Here is a 20,670-nt window from a genome sequence, read left to right on the forward strand (position 1 = left end):
TTTAATGAATGTTTACTGACTGATTGATAACTTGTGTTAAGTGCTTAGCACAGTTCCTGGCCCTAGCAAGTACCTAAGAAATCTCTTTCTTTCTTCCTTCTTTTCCTTCCCTCCTCTGTGCTTCTGACATACTAAACAAAACTGGAACAGCTCCCCCATCCTTGCATCTTAGTTAACAGAAAGTAGCACTAGCACTACCTTACAAAAGTATTATGTAAAACCCATTCCTCTCATCTGCTAGAAAGGACTTCTCCTGGATGGCCCACAGATATCCCAAACACAGCATATTCAAAATGGAATTCATCATCTTCCCCTCAACCCACCCCTCCCCTAAACTTCCCCCTCGTGTTTGTTAAAGGCACCCAGATCCAAACGTTGGTGTTATCCTACACTTACATACTCTGTCTCATGCCTCATATCTCATTAGTTAGCTATTAAATTCTAGGGATAAAGCAAAAACACAGAAAGTCTGAACACAGCAGAGTAAATTAAGCATATTTTCATACTGAATAACTGTCACAATCAAGTATTTTGACATACACATAACTTTCATGTTCCTCACAAAAAAAACCCAGTCACATCATGAAAATGCCAGTGTTATATAAGAATATAATTTGGGAAATGTCTTTAAGACATATGGTGGGATAGAAGAAAGACCTTACCCTCACCTCAGGAGGCAAAGGTCAGTGGAAGCTCTATGATCTCACTAAGAAGCAAAGATTTGGGGAAAAAAAATATTTTACAATGTTAAATGTCTTACCCTTGGCTTTTGAAATTAAAAAGCAAACAGAATTCGTAGCTCCATTTTCTATGGAATACACTTAATATGGTGTAATGTAACAAAGCCCCCTTTATTTAGGACAAATCAAAAATGAGCAAGAACCTTACTTTCAATAAGACTCCTCAAGGTTCTCACAACTAGTATAAATGTGGCAATACTATTCTGCTCTGATCACCATTACTTCCTTCCCCTACCCCTTTCTCCATGTATCAGGGAATAAATCAGATGTCAATAACTGTGAGCTGTATTCTTTCCTTCACCATGTGTCAACCATGTGTAATATAGCACGACTCACCGCAAAGATTTTTAATAAAGTTTTCATGTAGAGTTTTCGGATACCAAAGGAGACGCCAAAAATGGCTGGGACAATGATGAAAACCAGGAGGAGAGTGAAGAGGACTGTCAGGGAGATGCCAAGCAAGTTGACAATCAGGCTGTTAAAGGGCAGCAGCAGGAACATGGTGGTGGATCCAGACAAGGCCAATGCCCTTTACCCAAACAGAAACCCTGTAGGCCCTGAAACTTTTAAACTGTCCTCTCTGAGAGTAACAGTCTGTGAAAGGAACTAAGTTCCCAAAGTTTAACCAACTCCATTCCAAACTTCACATCCTTTTGCCATCTGTATATGGAAGAGTAAAAAACTACCAGAATGGTCCACAAATGGTAGATTAAGAACTCCTGACCATCCAGGAAAGATCTATTTTGGAGATGAATAAGAAGGAATAAATATTAAACAAAATCATCCAAGAGTCCAGAGTCAGGTCTAGGAGAGTGAGCAGAGATATCTCTGCTTCTGCTGTCCTGACATTGATTTCAGAGGATCCTCTCTCATCCAAATGCACTTGGCAGATGAATCTGTCTTGGTAATACACACCAAGCTGTTATGTCATTGCTAGAATGGCACCAGAAAAAGGTCAACTTTGTGCCAGAAACATTCAGCTAATCCCTGAGCAGGCTACTGGCACTTTATATAGAAGACTGTTCACGTTAAAAATGGGGAAATTAAATAATTTGTTACTTAAAATCCCTTCACAGGATGAAAAGAATGTCTTCATAAGGGTGAATTCATGTCTGGCTCCATTCTTCCTCAAGAGAGGTTCCTGGGGCTCTCTGCTTCCAGGACCCTCCTACCAAGCTACAGTCCTTGAGAGTGGGCCACAGATACTGGCAAAAAACTTCTCATGCTGCCTCCACAGAATGAAATTCCAGACCCTTCTGGCATTGATTTCCACTGAATAATCTTCCTTCTAAAGGGCCCCCTTTCGATGACTTATGTTCTTGGTAAAAAGCTGTTCACATGCTGCCAGAGCTGGAAGAGAAAATGGAAACAAAAGTCAGTCTAGCAAATCAAGAAACATCAATTTTTTTTTAGGAGGCCAGAGAAATAATCTAGTGGTCCTGAGCCAGGTTCAGTAATTCTGTTTACCAAAGTCTGAGGATCTGACATAGCAAAAAAGACAGAGTGGCCAAGAACACAGATGTTTTAAGTGATTTTCTAACTCTAAAGTACTGGCTTTCAATTTCACCATTTCAAATATCAAAAAAGAATTCATAGTTTGCAAAGTCGAAATAGGAAACAAATTACTATGTCCAAAAGGATAATATGTAATTACCAAGCCTGAATTAGCGCCATACACTAAGTGACACAAATAACAACTTCTGTTTCTGACCTTCTATATCCTTGATAAACAAGGCTTTGATCTTAGAAAAAAACATACTCATTCTAGGGGTGACTTTACAGTACTTCTTGGGTAAAGAACCTGAAACAACACAAATCTGAGTACATTTCTGTGTCCACATATCACAACTTAAAAGAGCCCACCCAAATATACATCCTAGATTTCTAGCTGTATCTCATCAGTGCCTCAGAAAATTAGGTACATTTCAGTAAGCCAAATTCAGCAAGTCAAAAAGTTGTTTGACTAACTGTATTCCTTCAACAGCTATTTATATAGTTCCAGCCAAGTCAAGTCAAAAAAAGTATCTACAGCAGCTCCCACACCAGGTGTGGAGATGGGTGTGTGAAGGAGTGTGAAATGGGGAAATGGTAGGGAAGAAGAGTCAAAAACACAAGAAGGTTCACACCAGTTAGGAATCAGAAAAGGACCAGACTGGCTCTGGTCCCTATATCAGGTCTTGAGTCACTCACTCCCTATTGGTCTCATTTCATTTAGTCCAGTGTCCTTAAAGTTATGACAGGTCTAACTCCCCCTGCCCCATCTTCAACCCAAAGAAAACAAATTTGGCAAGATATTCATTTTTCTAAATATTCTTTGCTTTTACTTTCCTATCCTCTTTTCTCTAATTCTCCAACCCAGGTTTTGTTTATGTGCCCTAGACTCCAGAATAGAAAACAACTGAAGTAGTCAAGATTAATAATCCAACCAATACTAGTAGGAATTTAATGTGTGTGGCCTTTTGGAAAGAAGGAAAAATGTCAATCACATAAATTACTTAAATTTCTGACTTGAATATCTTATTCTACTGGAAACACACTAATTAAAAACCATTTGGGGAAAATTCTGATAGCTCAGTCAAGTCTTGAAAACTTGCAGAAACCAAGACACTTTCTTCTCCCTTCTTACTTCAGTAGTCTCTTCTACCAAAAATAATTCCTGTCTAATCAACTATTTATTCCACTGAGAAAGGGATATTTTTCTTCAAGTAACTACCAAATCCAAGATACCTACTTCTGTGATAAGAGTCATTAGCTAAACAAAAGCAGGCCTGTTCTAAAAACACGGATATAGTACCATAAGCCAGAACTTTAGCCACCTGGTCTCATGGTGTCAGTCAGCTGTGGACAAAAGCTACTTGTGCCCTTCAGGAAACCATGATTTTACCTGCCTTTACTCATTTCCCCAAACCCAAGAACCCCATTCTTTCCCCTTGCTCCCAGAAAGCAGCATACCGCCCTATGGATGTTTTAACTTAAATTTTATTTTTTTATCAATTAGCAAAAATCCTTCACTCTCATTTCCCTCCTCCTCTTCCCTCTTCCCCATCCCCATGTGAGTGAGAATGAAAGAAAAATAAAACCCATTAAAAACATGTAGAGTCAAGCAAAACAAATTTCTGCCTGGCTACATCTAAAAGGAAAAAAATACATAGACACTTAGGTTTCATATGTCTCATTCTGCACTGAGTCTCTCACCTGTCCATCAGGAAGTAGGTAGCATGTTATTATCATTATTCCTCTAGAATTGTGGTTTGTCAGTATTATTGGTAATGATACCTGGCTCTCAAAAGGAGAAGATTCTCAAGAAAGTGAGGGAGGAAATCCAGACAAAACACTAATAAATTATTATTGTCAATATTATTCTAATTCTTTCAAAGTTCTTTGCCTTTACAATATTGTCACTGTGCAAACTGTTCTCCTAGTTCTTTACTGTTCACTTGACTCTGCTGCCTAAGTGCACAGAATTTTCCCCAGGTTTTTCTGAAATCATGGCCTTCATCATTTCTTATATAGCACAATAGTTATGCTGTCACACTTCTATATTCTATCTTGTTCATCCATTCCCCAACTGATGGGCACCCCTTCAGATTCTAATTCTTTGCTACCTCAAAAGGCGCTATAAATATTTTTGTAAATCCATAGTTTTTGTTTTATTTAGAACTAATCCCTCCTTTAATCTACCTCCTCTGATTCCCCTTTCTCCTTCCCTTTTCTTGTCGAGTAAAATTTAAGTTCTGTACCCAACTGTTTTTTTTCTTCCTTCCTTCAATTAGTTCAGATGAGAACGAAGTTCAAATGTCAAACTACCCCCAGTCCTCATCCTCCTTGTTTGAATAGGCTTCTACTGAAAATGAGATAATCTTTCCTAAGCTTCCTTTGCCTCCCCACCATCCCTAGAGTATTCTTATTGTCTCTTTTTGATATTCTTTTTAAGATCATTACCTTGTAGCAGAACCACTCCCAGACCTTCTTCCACCTCATTAGACTCCCTCTATAACCCCAGATGTATGACAAAGTTCAGGGGAAATATGTATCATCTCCCTATGTTAGAATGTAAGCAGTCTATTCTTGTTTAATCTCTTATAATTGTTTTGTGGGTTTTTTTTTCTTTTAATTCCTGTGTCTGAACTTCAAAGTTGCTACACAGTTCGGGTCTTCATCAGAAGTACTTCATCAGAATATCTGAAGTTCCCTATTTCGCTAATTCTTCTATTTCAATTTATTACCCTGTAGTATGATTATACTTAGTTTTGCCAGGTAAATTGTTCTTGGCTGTTAAGTCTATATTCTTTATTTTCTGGAATATCATATTCCATGTGCACACTGCAACTCCTGAATATCTGAATCCTTCAACCTAGCAGGCTCTATAATGTTCCTAAGTGTTTTCACTTTGGGACTGTTGTCAAGAGGTAACTCATGGATTCTTTATTTTTCTAGCTTGTCTCCAGGTTCTAAGAGATCTAAGGTTTTTTTGTTTTGTTTTGTTTTGTCATGGTTTTCAGGTAGTCCCATGATCCTTAAATGCTTTCTCTTAGATTTGTCTTCCTGTTGGTTGTTTTTACTATGAAATAATTTCTTTTTTTCCTTAATATTTCTTTTCCCATGGAGACAATGGCTTCACTTTGGTTCATTCTAATTTTTAGGAGTTTTGTTGCTTGGGTAAAGTTTTATACCTCTTGTATAAGGTTAATTCCATTTCCAATTCTTTTTTCCATAGCTCTCAATTCTTTTCCATTTTTTTTTCTTCTGGAATTCTCATTTTACTTATAAAAACATTAAAAAAATTTTTTTTGAGTCATCTCTCATGGCAAAATTTTTGAGGCTCTGCTTGTATTTTCAATTCATTTTCTTCTTTTGGATTTATGTCTTGAGCATCCCTGTCACCATAACAGTTTTTTAATCCTAAGATTATTTTGTTTGTTTGTTCGCTCATTTTTTCAGCCTATTTTTCTGACTTTAGACTTGGTGTTTGTTAGCTTGTGCACCTGTATACTTCTGGAGAAGAGGTCTGGGCTGGTACTGTGGCTGCTTTCTTGAGACTGTTTTGTTATTCCAGGCTCTCAAAAACAGCTCAGTCTGGGAACCTTTTTAAGTTTTCAGTGATCCCAGTGTGATCTGATCTAGGGTAAAGTGTGATTTCTGGCCCCCTGGGTCTTAGCTCTGCAAATTTCTGATGTGGGTATAGTCCTGAACAACAGAAACCTGCTGTTGGACTCTGCTACTATCAGCTACCCAGAAAGTTCCGATGGTTCAGAGAATTCCCTTTTGTTGGGTATTCCTGTCCTGGTTAATCCTCAGCAGGGTTCAGACTGTGCTAGAAGATGGACCTGAGACCCTGCTTCACCTTTGGGTCTGAGCCACACTGCTACCGCTTTTGAACTTCCTCTTTGCTTAGTACACAGACGAAGGCCTACAACTGTTCCTCACTCCAGAACGCATCACTGGCAGCAGGTGCCTTCCTCAGTCCTCCCTGAATCTATGACCCAGACATGGGAAGTGGTCAACCAAACTACTGGTTGACCTGTTTCCATACTATCCATGAGGTGTCCCAGAACCTCACTGTGCCCTTAATCACATTCCTTGAGTGCTATAGCCTGGTCAGATCTAGTGTTCATAGACCTCTCTGTGTCCTGCCAACTTGGGCTGAAAATGATTCACTGTGATTTTTTTTCTTGGATTTCCCAATCCATACACAGGCTAGTGCATTTTCTAGATCCGTCTGAAGGAATCTAGATGGGTAGAAGGGAGAACCTGCTGTATACTTCTTGCTACTCTACCATCTTGATTCCACCTCTCATTACAGTCATGTTCTAGGTTTTAAAGCATTAACAAAGAATGACAGAAGAAATGTGAAAAGAGGGAAAGAGAAGAAGTGGGAAAGGGAGATGACAAAAGTAAGGCTATGTGATGTCAATTTCTGATTAATTCTAGTCTTGAACACCAACTGTGGGGCAGGCTGGCCCAAATTTCCTCCTGTCTAATATGCCCAGTTTTGGGATTGGATCATAGGTTCAAAGATTTAGAGCTTGAAGTGACCTTAGGGCTATCCAGTCTAATCTCTTTATTATATAGATGAAGAAACTGAGCTCCAGGGACATTAGGTAGCTTACTCATAGTCACATAGGCATAAACATTTATACAGTGATTACTAAGTGGCAGGCTCTATTGTTTTCATTTTATATATAACTAAGCCTAAAGAGGAACTGGCTTGTTCAAGGTCACAGCGCTAGTTGTTGCCAACACCAGAGCTAATAGTCAGGTTTCCTGATAACCAGAGTCTAAGTCCAGGATTCTTCTCACTGGCACACAGCTGCCTCTCACTTTTTTGTGGTGATCATATCAGGGAGAAAGTACAATCAATTTACTCATATGGCTGTGCTGACTTAAGGACTAAAGAGCCATTTAGAAACCTTCACTGATAATTTTGTTCATAATATAATTTCATTCAAATTTTGATCCCCACAATCTGAGTATTTTCCAAAACAACTTGGTATAAGATTCAAGGGCTCTCACAGTCAGAAAAACCATAAGGGTAAAGGTCAAAATAGATTTAATGTCATGTTCCAAAGGAAAATGATGCAGAAGCTAAGGAAATTGTTTGATGGGAATAATAAGAGTTTATGAAGAAATACAAAAATTTTTCCTGGAAGGATTAAGCACTCAGCATAGAAAGGTAAGAACAAAAAAGAGGTGCTAAGACAAAGGACAAGGAGATCTATTAATTCACAGTAAAAATTCAGTGAGGAAGGCAAAGCCAGGACAACTTGCCACTGGAGAAAGTTTTTCTTAAAGTTATTCTAACTAGAAGAAAATAACTCACGTTTACATAGTACTTTAAAATTTTCTAAGCACTTTCTGGTTTCAGGAAATTCTATGTTGAAATGGGGAACAAACTATGCACTAACGTGACTATATGTCAAATACAACATAATATATTGTATAATATATAACACATACATAATATACATATATGTGTAATACATAATAATTATATTGCATAATATAGAATATATACACATATATGTATAACAACATATAAAGCAATCACAAATCTATGACCCTGGACAAGTCACTTAACCTTGTTTGCCTCAGTTTCCTCAACTGAAAAATGAGGGGGAGAAGAAAATGTCAAACCACTCCAGGGTCTTGGCCAACAAAACCCTAAATAGAGTCAGGGAGAGTTGGACACAACTGAAATGACTCAACAACAGCAAAAATGACAATAACCAAAATCACAAATCTGGCACCAAAGTCTACAAGTGGTGGAATTTATATTAGTGAGATGCAGGATCATAAATTTAAAATAAGGAAATTTACAGGTTATCTAGTCCACCCTCCTCATTTTACAGATATGAATACTGGGGAACAAAGAGGTGTTAAGTGCCTTGCTGAGAGTTAAGCACAGTGCCTAGCACACAGTAGATATTTAACAAGTGTTTGTTGATCAACTGACTACCCAAGTTCAGACAACTGGCATGGCTAGATCAGAAGTTATTTTCTCTAACTCCAAATCTATCATGATTTCCACCATATTACTCTGCCTTCACAGAACAATTCCATTATAGAACTTCCAAAATGTTAATTTGATGTGGCTAAAGATTAATCAAAGCCACCCCAATGTCCAACTTAAAAGCTTCTTCTTGAGAGTTCAAATTCAAATTTGCCATTTTTGATGAATTTGGAATCAGTACACCTGAGTCTGACTTCTATTTCTGCCACTTATCTGTGTGACATTGGGCAAGTTATTTACTTTCTCAGGTCTAGGATTCCTAATCTGTAAAGTGAGGGTGTTAGAAGGAATGGCTTCTAAGGTCTATTCCAACTCTGAGAAATCTATGATTCTTATATACTGAAGTATTTGATATCCCTAAATGAAAAAAAAATCAGTTCTACTTAGATGGTAGTGGTCATGACTATACCATACTACCTCTTATAAAAAAAAAATATGACAAAATTAACAAAATAGGAAAAAAACTTAATTAGCCCAATCTTAGAAAAATGAATTGAGGAAGCCATAAATGAAATCCCATTTAAAAAACTGCAACAACTTTCAAGTCTAAACAAGTAGCTTCTATGAAATATTTAAAGAATAAGTAATAACTACGTGGTCTAACCTGTTTTCAAAAATAGGAGAAAAGGCATTCTATCAAATTCTGATATAAACTTGCTACCAAACCAAGAAAAAATTAAAACAACATCAGATCAATACTGCTAATGAACACTGATACAGATATATTATAATTCTAGTAAAGAGATAACAGTAACATATCCAAACTTTTTTTCATTAAGGCTAACTGGACTTATACCAGAAAAGTCAATCCCCAATATATGTGCAGTTAAAAAGTCAAAAACATGCATGTTTTTTATCACACTTCAAAGAATAAACAATTAACAGAAAAGATACAAAGTATAAACAACAATCTAAAAGGTAGTCAAAACAGATAATCTTAGAATTTGGAATGTACATAGAGAATTCTCAGAAAGAAAAAAAAATTCCCTCTACCAATGCAAGTAGGCATCTTTTTTGCAACTTATAGTCTTAGCATGTGTCAGAGGGGGAATTGTAACTCTGGTCTTCCTGGATCCAAGATCAGCTCTCCACCCACTCTATCAGGACAATTTCTCATAGGAATCCAAATTAAATAAATTCTAAAGTATTATCTCACATTTATCCAAGTAATGAAAGTAGTAAACAATGGGAAAATTTTATGTTGGTGGAGAAGTGGGAAAACAGGCACATTAATTTATAGCTGGTAGAAAACAACTTGGAATTTTGCAAAATATTTTACAAAAGACTTATCTGTATGAAATTCATAGCAAAACTATATTGCAGATGGGAGGTCAGGTAGCACAGCGAGTAAGAGCACCGGCTCTAGTATCGTGATGACCTGGAGATCGGATCCCGGGCTCAGACACTTAGCACCCACCCAGAAACACCTGGCCGTGTAACCTTGAGCAAGTTACTTAACTCCGATTGCTTATAAAAAAAACAAACAACTATATTGCAGAAAAAAAGGGAAATTAACCATGTTTCCCAACAAATGGAAAAGGCTGAAAAAACTGTAGTAATACAAACATATTGGAATATTACCGTGTTATAAGGGATGTATATGAAGAATTCAAAGGAATGAGGCGAAAACTGTATGAAGTAATGCCATGAGTAAGCAAAATAGAATCAAAAGAATACAATAAATGATGAGGGATGGCTCACAATAGGTTCAGCAGGAACTCTGATCTTATCTAAGACCAGAAAACCTGCAATTCAGTCTTGAAAGAATTCAGTAGGCCCAGGCTAACTTGGCGCCTGAGTCCAGCTTTGAAGTGGAATGGATACTGCATGGCTGGATATCTGTAACTAATCTGAATTTAAAGAGAATCAAGGATGTTTTATCCTGTCATATTTGGAATGTCACAGGTCCCTGCTTTTTTTCCTTCTATAGCAGGTTTCTATGATCAGAGCAAGTATTCAGTAAAAGATGTGAGCTCTTTCGTGTTAGCTTACTGGAAAATCTAATATTATTTTCATCCAGAATTAGAACATGTACAGAAAGTTATGCAAACTGCTTAAGATCATTTTAAAAGTTTTCAACTTTCTTCATAAAAGTTTAGTGATCATTTATAAATCTTGAAACTGTTTTAAAAGAAGGGAAAATACTTTTAGAAGAAATTTTTAAATCTCTAGTGTGATTTTAAAAAGACCTACTAAAACTTTCCTTTGCAAGATAAATTTATTGCTAAATTAATGTAATGAGTTGTAAAGCAGAAGAGATCTTGCTGTTTTGATCTGAATTTGTAGTTATTATATTATCTAAGCAAAAGTTAACATTTGTAACTGAATGTACATGTAAAAGATTCAATTTCTGAAGTATCTCTTTCTTCCAGAGTGAATATAATCAGAGGGTAAACAAGCTTTGTGAAACAAGGATGTATGTCTACTATCTAGCTGCAGAAGTTCAAGTCAGGAACCTCTTTTGTTAAAGGCAGTACAATTATGTTAGTAAAAGAATAAAAACATATGAGGTATCTTGTCTATGGTAAAACTATAAAGGACAGTGAAATAGTCTGAGTAATGGATTATACTAGCCCATACTCAGCCCACTTCTGGTCAATATTCTCTTACTCCTTTTTGGCCCTTGTTTGTTTAATCTCTTTGCTAGATTTGTTTCTTTTAGGCTCAGCACCCTTCACTTGCAGGTGACGTCTCAGGATGAGTACCAACCACTCTCCAAGACCATGACCCATCACCCCCTGGACCTGACATCGACCAAGCTCTGGACACTGGCTACAGACCTCACCCGTTGAAGGATGGTACCCTGAGAGGCTGGGACAGTTCTACACCCCTTCCCAGCGAGAAGCAGTTCAAGAAGCTGAGATCATCATCCTTGTCCCCAAATGAATTTGGGTATCATCTGTTTAAGGGGGGAATAATGGGGTTCTTGGGATCTGTGTTTGTAAAATCTATTTGTAATACCAATTTGTAACATCAGTAATGATGGGGTGCTTGGGATCTATATTTGTAACATCAATTTGTAATACTACTTTGTAAAATCACACTTCATACCCACCCCCCCAGTCTCAGAGCATTAACTCTGCCCCTTGTCTTCTCCCAACCCCCCTGCCCCTAGCTTCAGAGCAATAACTCTGCCCAGCAACAACTATCTCAGCTTGGAACAATAACAAACTATTCCTATGAATCCTTCACTAAAGTATCTATAAAAATTCCAGCTTAGGCAACTATTATTTCCCCCTTGTATAATATCCCGCTGCCCCCATGAATCCTTCGATACCCTATCTCTAGGGTGACTCCTTGGCTGCCTCAATGAATCCTTCAGGACCCTATCTCTGGGTTAACTCCTTAGCCTATTACCCCTGAGTCTCTGGTTAGCCTTGGTTTCCAGACATCAATCTTGTCAAAAATGACACTGACAGGTGGTAGACTAGGCACTTCTCCATCAGCCCTTGACTGGTAGCCAACTTAGTGATGTTTCAAGCCTAAAACCACACCTCCAGGTATCCCCGCCTTGGGCTTTTTCCCAGTGAATCATGGGCAATACGCCTGCACAGTTACATTAAAAATGCATGTCCCTTTAAACAATGTCCCCACTTTAACTCCTCCCTAATCCCACCCTTAATCACCTAGTTAGCATAATTGGCACAGGTTCTACTATGGATAATTCTATATAAATCTTAATTCTACCCCTTTAAGGTTGCAGGTCCCCTAAGGATCCTTGCCTGATGTAAGACGTATAATAAATTTTTACAACTCTGACTCCAATTAAGCTTGAGTTGAATTCTTTCCAGACTGAATCAAAGGTTCTGGTCTTGAGATAAAGATCAGAGTTCCTGCTGAACCTAATAGCCAACCCTCATCAATAACCACATAAAAAAGCTAACTTTAAACATGATTCATATTTAAAACATTGGACAATGCTGCTACAATATTTTTCTTTAATAAAACTACTAAAACAGGGGCGACCAGTTGGCACAGTGAGTAAGAGTGCCAGCCCCACATCAGGAGACCCTTGATCGGTTCTGGCCTCAGATACTTGGCACCCACAAAAAAATAACTGGCTGTGTAACCTTGAGCAAGTTACTTAACCCATACTGCTTTAAAACAACAAACAAAACAAAAAAACCAAACTACTAACACATTAAGGCTGAATGTAATATGGAGCACAACCACTTTTATGCTGTTTTACTTCATTGTTTTGCGGATGTTAGGATTCAATTGTAAGCACACTGCTGTTATTTCTCAAAACAAAATCTACTGATAAAAAATTTGATAAGTTATTTAAAGAAGTCTATGCAAGTAACAAAATGAGCTTTTTTAAGAAAACTGTTAAATTACCCAAGCAAGATCTACTAGATCAACCTCTACAACATTCTAACCAAGAAGATAATGCTTTTCTTCTTGTTCCATGTCCAAAAATTTACAAAAATCTTAATCCTGCACAAAGAAGGTCCTCAGATGCCAGAAAGGTTGTGTGCCATAACTACAAATTCAGTCATTACTAGGAATATACAATGACAATATCCAGCAAGCAAAAAAAAAATGTTTTTCCCTTTCAGCTAAGTATAAGCGACCGTATTCCTCTCTAGGCATCTAAATTGTAAGTTATCATATGCACAACTATCTCCTCAGAAAAATCACACAATCCTTTCTCTTTCCCCATTTTTCTGCAGCATGAAAGAAAAGCATTTTAAATAGATCTCATACCACAGATTCATTATGTTGCAGACTTTATCAATATATCCCATAAAACAAATATTGCATTGCTACAAGATAAGTTACCAAAAGAAATACCATAATGGAATTCAACTTGAAGCACTAAAGATGCAATACTGTACAAGTGCAAACAAGATCAAATATTCTTCAACTTCAGTCACTGGAAGCCAATAGAAATTTAAAGCAAAGCACCACTTCTTGGGAGGGCACAAGCCTGTGAAAAGTAGTTATACTTAAGAACAGAAACCAGTCAGCTACATTCCTGTTGGAAGTATTCAAAGGAACATCTTCAGTCCTGCCAGAAACAAACATCCCCATATTACTCAGAGAGAAATAAATACATAATTTATAGGGGAAATTACTTGCCTTCCCAGAAGATGATGTCATGAATGATGTCTAGTCTAGTGGCCCCCATTTTTTTTTTGGCAGCACACTCCATCAGTGAAAAATTTGAGGATGTACCCTCCTAATATATGTTTTCTTTATAAATTACACATATACACTACTATAATGATAATTATATGCATTATGAAATTTACAGAAAAACTACAGAAAAGTTTTAAAAGGATGAGTTAAAGATGAAATATCCGATCCTATAGTCATAAGACAACAGAGCTTCTTGAATAGAGAAGCAACAGTCTTAAGTATTAATATCATAGTATTAAGAAAATTAATTTGGTAGCTATGCTACTCCTACCATCTTTACACCCCACTTTACATCTGCTGTCTTCCATGAACTACACCTACTCAACTCTGGGAGTTTCCACAAAGAGATGTACTAAAGACAGTATGTGCCCTTAATCTTGTACATATTCTGTAAATATTCATTCACCATATGTACATACATTGTTTCTCCCACTAAAAGGTAAGCTTCTCTATGAATAGGTAATTTTCCAAAAAAGAAAGCCAGGCTATTAACAACAAAGCACTAAGAAATGCAAGTTAAGGCAACTCTGAGATTCTACTCTCACCCCTATCAGATTTGCAAAGTTTACAAAAAAGGAAAATTACAGATGTTAAGAGAGGTTGTGGGGAAACCAGGGAGCACTAATGCACTGTTGGTAGAGTTGTTACTTGGTCTAGCCATTCCAGAAAGCAAAATCAAAAAGTTACTAAATCATGCAATTCCTCTCTAGGCATCTAAATTTTAAGTCATCATATGCAGAACTATCTCCTCAGAAAAATTACACAATCCTTTCTCTTTTCCCATTGATCCAACAATGACACCTAGTATTAGTATACCTACTAACTATATAACTAGTCCTGTACCACACCCCAAAGATATCAAAGAAAGGACTCATATACACAAAAAATATTTAGAGCAGCTCTTTCTGTGTTATAAACTAAAGGGGTACCCACCAACTCAAGAATGATTAAAGAAATCATGGCCCATGGATGTACTGGAATACTACTACATTCTAAGAAATGACGAAAAACATGGGTTTGATAAGCCTGGGAAGACTTGTTCAAACTGATGTACCAAGAGAACAATGCATCCAATAACAAAAGTGTAAAGGCAAACAATTTTGAAAGTTTTAAGATCTCTGATCAATGCAACAGCCAACCATGACTTTCAAGAATCTATAATGAAGTATGCTACCCACATCTTGAAAGGAAGGGGATGGACTCATGGTGCTGACTGAAACATCTAATTGTGACCATGGCCAAGGCAAAAATCTGTTTTACTTGATTATGCATATTTGTTACAAGGATTTTGTTTTTGTTTTCAAAAAAAATCAGGAGGATGGAAGAAATACAGAAGGGAGAAGAAACGGATGTTCATTAACTGAAAAAAATTAATTTAAAAAAGAAAAGCTTTCTGAAGACAGGGATTATTTTACTTTTATTTTTGCCATCTCTAGTTCTTAGCACAGTTACCTAGCATGAATAGGTGCTTAATAAATTGACTGAATGAGTAGAGGAAGGAGTGGAGAAGGGAGACTCTTTAGACAGAGACCAACTAAGAGTGTATTTCTAAAGCAATATAACAATATAGATGAGAGCAATGAGGATGGTAGATGTGTTAGTGAAGAGATGGGGATGGATGTGAGCACTATTACAGTGGCAGAATGGACAAGACTTGGGAACTGACTGGATATGTGGAGTGAGGTAGAGTCAGTCAACAGGCATTTATTTTTTTTTCATTTTTCAAATGCTTTATTAACTTCTGATTTACATCATTCATTTCCGCCAGATTTTGAGTTACAAATTTTCTCCCCATTTTTCCCCTATCCACTGCCCAAAGATAGCAGTCCCACAGGATATCCCCTCCTCCAGTCTGCTCTCTCCTATATTTTCTCCCATACCCCTTTCGACTTTTCCAGTAGGGCATGGTGGATCTCTATGCCCCAGTGCCTGTATATCTTATTTCCCAATTACATGTAAAATAGTATTAATAATAGTATATATATATATATATATATATATATATATAAATTTTTTTTTAAACATTGATTTTAAAACTTTGAATTCCAGATTCATCTCCTTCCTCCCTTGTCACCCTTACTGGGAAGATAAGCAGTTCAGTATAGGTTGTACGTGTATAGATAATGCAAAACATTAACATAGTAGATATATTATAAAAGACTGACTATATTTCCCTCCCTCCTATCCCACCTCCCACTTGTTCTATTCTCTACTTTGATCCTGTACCTTTTCAAAAGTGGGTGCTTCCAACTTCCCTCCCCCCAGCCTGACCTCCCTTCCATCATCCCCCCTCTCATCCCCTTTCCCCCTACTCTCCTGTATTTAGTGTGTATTTCATTCCCTCCCCAAGCCAAATTCAATGAGAATAAGGTTGACCTGTTCCCTTTTGCCTTCCTATTCTTCCCCTCCATTGTAACCATTTTCCCTTGCCTCTTCTATATAAGATAGTTTACCCCATTCTGTCTCTCCCCATCTCCTCTTATAATATTCCTCTCTCACCTCTTAATTTCACCTTTTAAGGAGCATCCCTTCCTGTTAAATTGGTCCTGTGCCCTCTATCTATGTATACCTGTAAACATATATACACACATTCACATATGTATTTGTACTCCTGTATACCCTCCAATACAGACATATATATTTCTATTCCCTTCAACTATTTTCATACTGAGAAAAGTTTCATCAGTTACAATTATTGTTTTTCCATGTAGGAATGTTAATAGTTCAACTTTGATAAGTTCCTTATGATTTCTTTTCCCTGTTTACCTTCTCATGCTTCTCTTAAGCTTTTGAGATTCTTTTTCCATCTGGCAAATTCGGCTTTTCAAGGCATTCTTCTCCTCAATGCCTTTTTGAGCCTCTTTTACCATTTGAATTAGTCTATTTTTTAAGTTGTTATTTTCCTCAGTCAGGCTGTTGACTCTCATTTCGTAATTTTCTTGTATTGTTCTCATTTCTCTTCCCAATTTTTCTTCCACTTCTCTTATCTGCTTCTTAAGGTCCTCTAGCCTGTAACCAGCTCATATTTTCCTTTGAAGCTTTTGGTGCAGGAGTTCTGACTTCACTGTCTTCCTCCTGTTCCATGCTTTGATCCTTTTTGTCCCCCAGATAGGAATCTAATGTTGGATTCTTCTGTTTGCTTTGTTTCCTTTGCCTGGTCATGTTGTCACTCAATTACTTGACTTTTGGGCTTTTTGCCACAATAGGACTCTGCTACCAGACAGAGGAGCTTCATACCAAACGCTGGAATTTTCTCAGCTGCCGGAGGTATTAGTTGGGTGCCCTCTCTGAGGTCTCCACATGCTCTGGCAAGCTGGTCACACACCCCTGGACCTCCACCCTAGACAGTGATCCAGATCCAAGCAGGTTAAAGCAAGAGCGATTACCCCTCAGACTGGTGCTTGGTCCCCCTACACTCTGCAGGCCAGGAGCTGAAGCTGTAATGTGGCGCTGGCTGCACAGCTGCAGCTCCTCAGCGGCTTCTCGCCTGCAAAAGCCGATGCACTCCCAACTACTGGGTCCCAAAGTCCACACTGCACTGACCTCTCACTTTGTCCTTTGCATCGATGTGTTGATAATTCTGGAGAAAGCCACAGTTGCTGGTGATCTGGAGTACCTCCAGCGGCAGGTCAGGCCCACCCTAGGGCTAAAACCTCCTGCTCACTCGGGCCTGGGCTCGGCAGAGAGCTGCACTGGCTGATTCCTGCTGTCCTCTGTCCTCAGCGGGATGTTAGCTTCTCTGTGTCATTTTGTGGGTTCTGTAGCTCCAAAGTTTGTTCAGAGTCCCCTTTTACATGAACAGGGGAAGGTGGAAGCTGGAGTCGCACAGAGGTCCTGCTTTTACTCCACCATATTGACTCCGCCCCCCCCAACAGGCATTTATTAAGGATTACTGTGTCAAGCAAATTGAAGATGACACTGGGGTTTAGAACCTGGGTAAACTGTAAGGATTATAGTACCCTTGACAAAAATAGTAAAGTTTGGAAGGGCATAGGGGCACTGAGAAACCCATCCTGCTTATCCTTCACTAAAAATTAAAAGGGAAGGGGGATTACACAGTTCAGATACCAGCACCCCACCCCAACCTACCACAAGCACTGCATTACCAAGGAGTAACTGCTATAGCCACAAGGTGATATGAGGGGCAGGATGTGAGTATGCTGAGGGAAAACTTTGCCTGCACTGTAACAGCTATGAGTACCCTTATAGGTAATAGATAGGTTATTACCACAGTGAGGGGACAACACCCAGAGCAAAAGGGGAGCTTTAGGAAGCCTACAAAGCCATGGGAGGCCAGCAGCAAGAAAGGTAGAGCTTGGTGATGATAGATGAACAGGGAGTTCAGTTGTGTTGAAAACAAGCCCTACCACTAGCTAACAACAGGGAATGTTACTACCCTCTTGGTTTGAAGGGAAAGATGATAGAATTCAAAGGGCTTTGCAACAGATTGGAAATTAGGAGTGAAGTAGAAGTCTAGGATGATGCCTCAAATGACCTTGTATTTACTTATCCATGGACATGTCATATTTCCTTACTAGAAAGTAAACCCCCTTGAGGGCAGGAATGACCTCATTTTTGTGTTCCCACAAATTTATACTGTATCTACTACATGCCAGATACTGCTGTAAAAACTTTTCACTAATTATCTCATTTGATCCTCACAATAACCCTGAGAAGTAGGTACTTTTATTATCCTCATTTTACACTTGAGGAAACTGAGGAAGAGAGAGGTTAAGTGACTTGCTCTGAGTCACAAAGTAAGTGTGTGAGGCTGGATTTTAAGTCAGGTCTTTGGGGTGTCAGGTCCAATGCTCCATCAACTGTACCACCAGCTGCCAGCTTACATGATAGTTCACTGCCACTTTCCAGGGTAGGACATATTAGAGCTGGTACTTTGCTGGAAAGGATTTAAAAAACACAGGTCACTTATATCATCTGAGTATGATTTCTGGTGGAAAAATTAATCATGATTTTTATTAAATCATTAATGACCTAATTTTCAATGAGAATCATATTAAGGATTCATTAATATACATTAAGGATCAGACTGAAATTACAAACTGGATAAAGATTTGCATACATTAATGAATATTAGATCATTAAAACAATCATGAGAGTCAGTGTATGGTATAACAGATAGGGTGCACAGGATTTGGAGTCAGGAATCCCTGAGTTCAAATTTCAACTTAAATACTTCCTTAGCTGTGTGATCCCAGACAAGTCACTTGATCTGTTTCAATTCCTTCCTCAGTAAAATGAGGGAGTTGCACTCAATGGTTTATAAGGTCCTTTTCAGCTCTAATCTATGATCCTATAATCAATAACTCCCTTTTGGTTAACACTTGTGATTTAATCAATAAAAGGAAAAACTGTTGTGGAAACTGCCGCCATTGATACAGATCACAAATGTATCTGTATTTTGTAGTCTTGGAAAATTAATACCCTCGAAGTACTGAGTTTAAAGTTAGCTTATGGGGAGGCCAGGTAGCACAGCGAGTAAGAGCACCGGCTCCAGTGTCAGGATGACCTGGAGATCGAATCCTGGGCTCAGCAACTTAGCACCCACACAGAAACACCTGGCCATGTAACCTTGAGCAAGTTACTTAAACCCGATTGCTTAAAAAAAAAAAAAAGTTAGCTTATGGTTACATAGCAAGTACATGAAAGAGGCAGGACTTCACTGTAGATCTTCCTGACTCCCAGGCCAGTCCTTTATTTAGGCCTCTCATAAAAGTCATAATACTCATTGATGTAATTTCTTTATCTAATTTATAATTTCAACCTTAGTAAAACGTGGTTTAGGCTGGGAATCAAGAAAATCTGTGTTCAAATCCTACCTATGAAACATGCTCTGACACAAGTAGAAGCGTATCTTTAAAACTCTCCTTTTTAGCTTCTCTAGGAAATATTATGAAATAAAATTTTTCTCTAAAGCCTTTTCCAGATTTCTGGGAAATACTCCTCAGAATGGTGGGTGAATAGCTGAGGACAAAAAGGACTTTTGACGGATAAATGCATCAAAATGTCAATCTCCTCTCTCCCCAAAGGGGATGGATCAGGGTCCTCCTCAAGAAATATTCTCTTCTTAGCTGGAGACACTCTCAAAGCCTTCAACTCAATTTAAGATTCTAAATAGAGATCTTCAGGAGGGACTCTCTGGATTCCACTTAGGGGAGTACTTGGTCCAGGAACAATGTAACAGTGACTTTCTTGCTCAAGCTTGGAATGTTAATGCAGGCTTATCTTTTCCTCGTTCAAGATTCCTATAAACGTTATCTGAAATTGTCCTGGGGCAAAAAGTCAAGCTGGAGGCCATGAGGGACATGGAAGACTATGCCGTGTGGACATCCCTCTCTACAAGCTAGAAATGGTTTGAATAGAGATTAATGTTAAATTAAATAAAACTGTTTCTGGCAAACTGGTGCCTAAATAAAGAACACAATATTAGTATTAATATCGTTTTCTTCGATACACAAGTTCCCCTTTGGTTCTCTCTTCCTACCTGTCTGTGCCTCAGTTTCCTTTACCAGAGATATCATACATGTCCTGCTTCTTAATTTGCTGGTATACCCCTAAAGTCTGTGCCAGACCCTCTTCTCTCTCTCTATTCTCTCTTTTGGTGGCTTCACAAATTCCCATTGACTCAAATGGCATCAATGTACACAAATGATTCCCAGATATCTGTATATGACAACCCTCCCTCTTCCATCAGTAGCTCTGCTGTGTTTCAACTCCTTGGAACATCATATTTCCCCCATAAGCTGATCACCAGGCTCATTGACTTTGTTTTGATATTCAACACCTTTCCAACTCCCTTCGTTGCCTTCTCCCCGTTGACTACAGGGCTGGAGGATAGAACAATAAATTCCTTCCAAAGCCTTCCTTTATAGAAGGGGATCACATCTGAACTTCCCAATTAACTCTCCATTTTCCATCAGTAGCTTTGGTTGATTTTGATTTGAGTGAACATCACACTCCCTGAGTCCCTCCCCCCACCTCTACTTTTCAACTTTTTTGTCTTCCCTAATAAAATTGTAAATCTCTTGAGGGCAGGAACTGTCTTTCTTATTTGTATTCCCAGTACTTTAGGCACAGTTTGTGGTACACAGTAGGCACTTAATAAATGTTTACTGAAATTACTGACTTAAATATATCCAGTCTTAGTTTCTCTTGAGTTTCAGTCTCAAATCACCAAGAGCCTTTATGACATTTCCAACTGGATTTCCCAGAGGCATCTCAAATTCAACATGTCTGAAATTATCTTTCCCCCAACTGGGG

At 38.2% G+C, this 20,670-nt stretch overlaps 1 protein-coding gene across 1 annotated transcript in view; it reads right to left on the bottom strand.

Annotated features, from left to right (window-relative positions):
* The window catches only part of GPAT4 (glycerol-3-phosphate acyltransferase 4), a 45,549-nt gene that overhangs the window by 19,603 nt on the left and 5,276 nt on the right, over window positions 1–20,670 (bottom strand). Inside the window, exon 2 of the mRNA XM_069075836.1 lies at window positions 1,077–2,090. Coding sequence (XP_068931937.1) covers window positions 1,077–1,241 — 165 coding nt within the window. The 5' untranslated portion in view covers window positions 1,242–2,090. The remainder of the gene's footprint in view (window positions 1–1,076; window positions 2,091–20,670) is intronic.

The sequence above is a fragment of the Petaurus breviceps genome, unplaced genomic scaffold, assembly GCF_028583685.1.
Source record: "Petaurus breviceps papuanus isolate PSGF00001 unplaced genomic scaffold, PetGlider_PUasm1.0 90919, whole genome shotgun sequence".
In the NCBI taxonomy this organism is placed as follows: domain Eukaryota; kingdom Metazoa; phylum Chordata; class Mammalia; order Diprotodontia; family Petauridae; genus Petaurus; species Petaurus breviceps.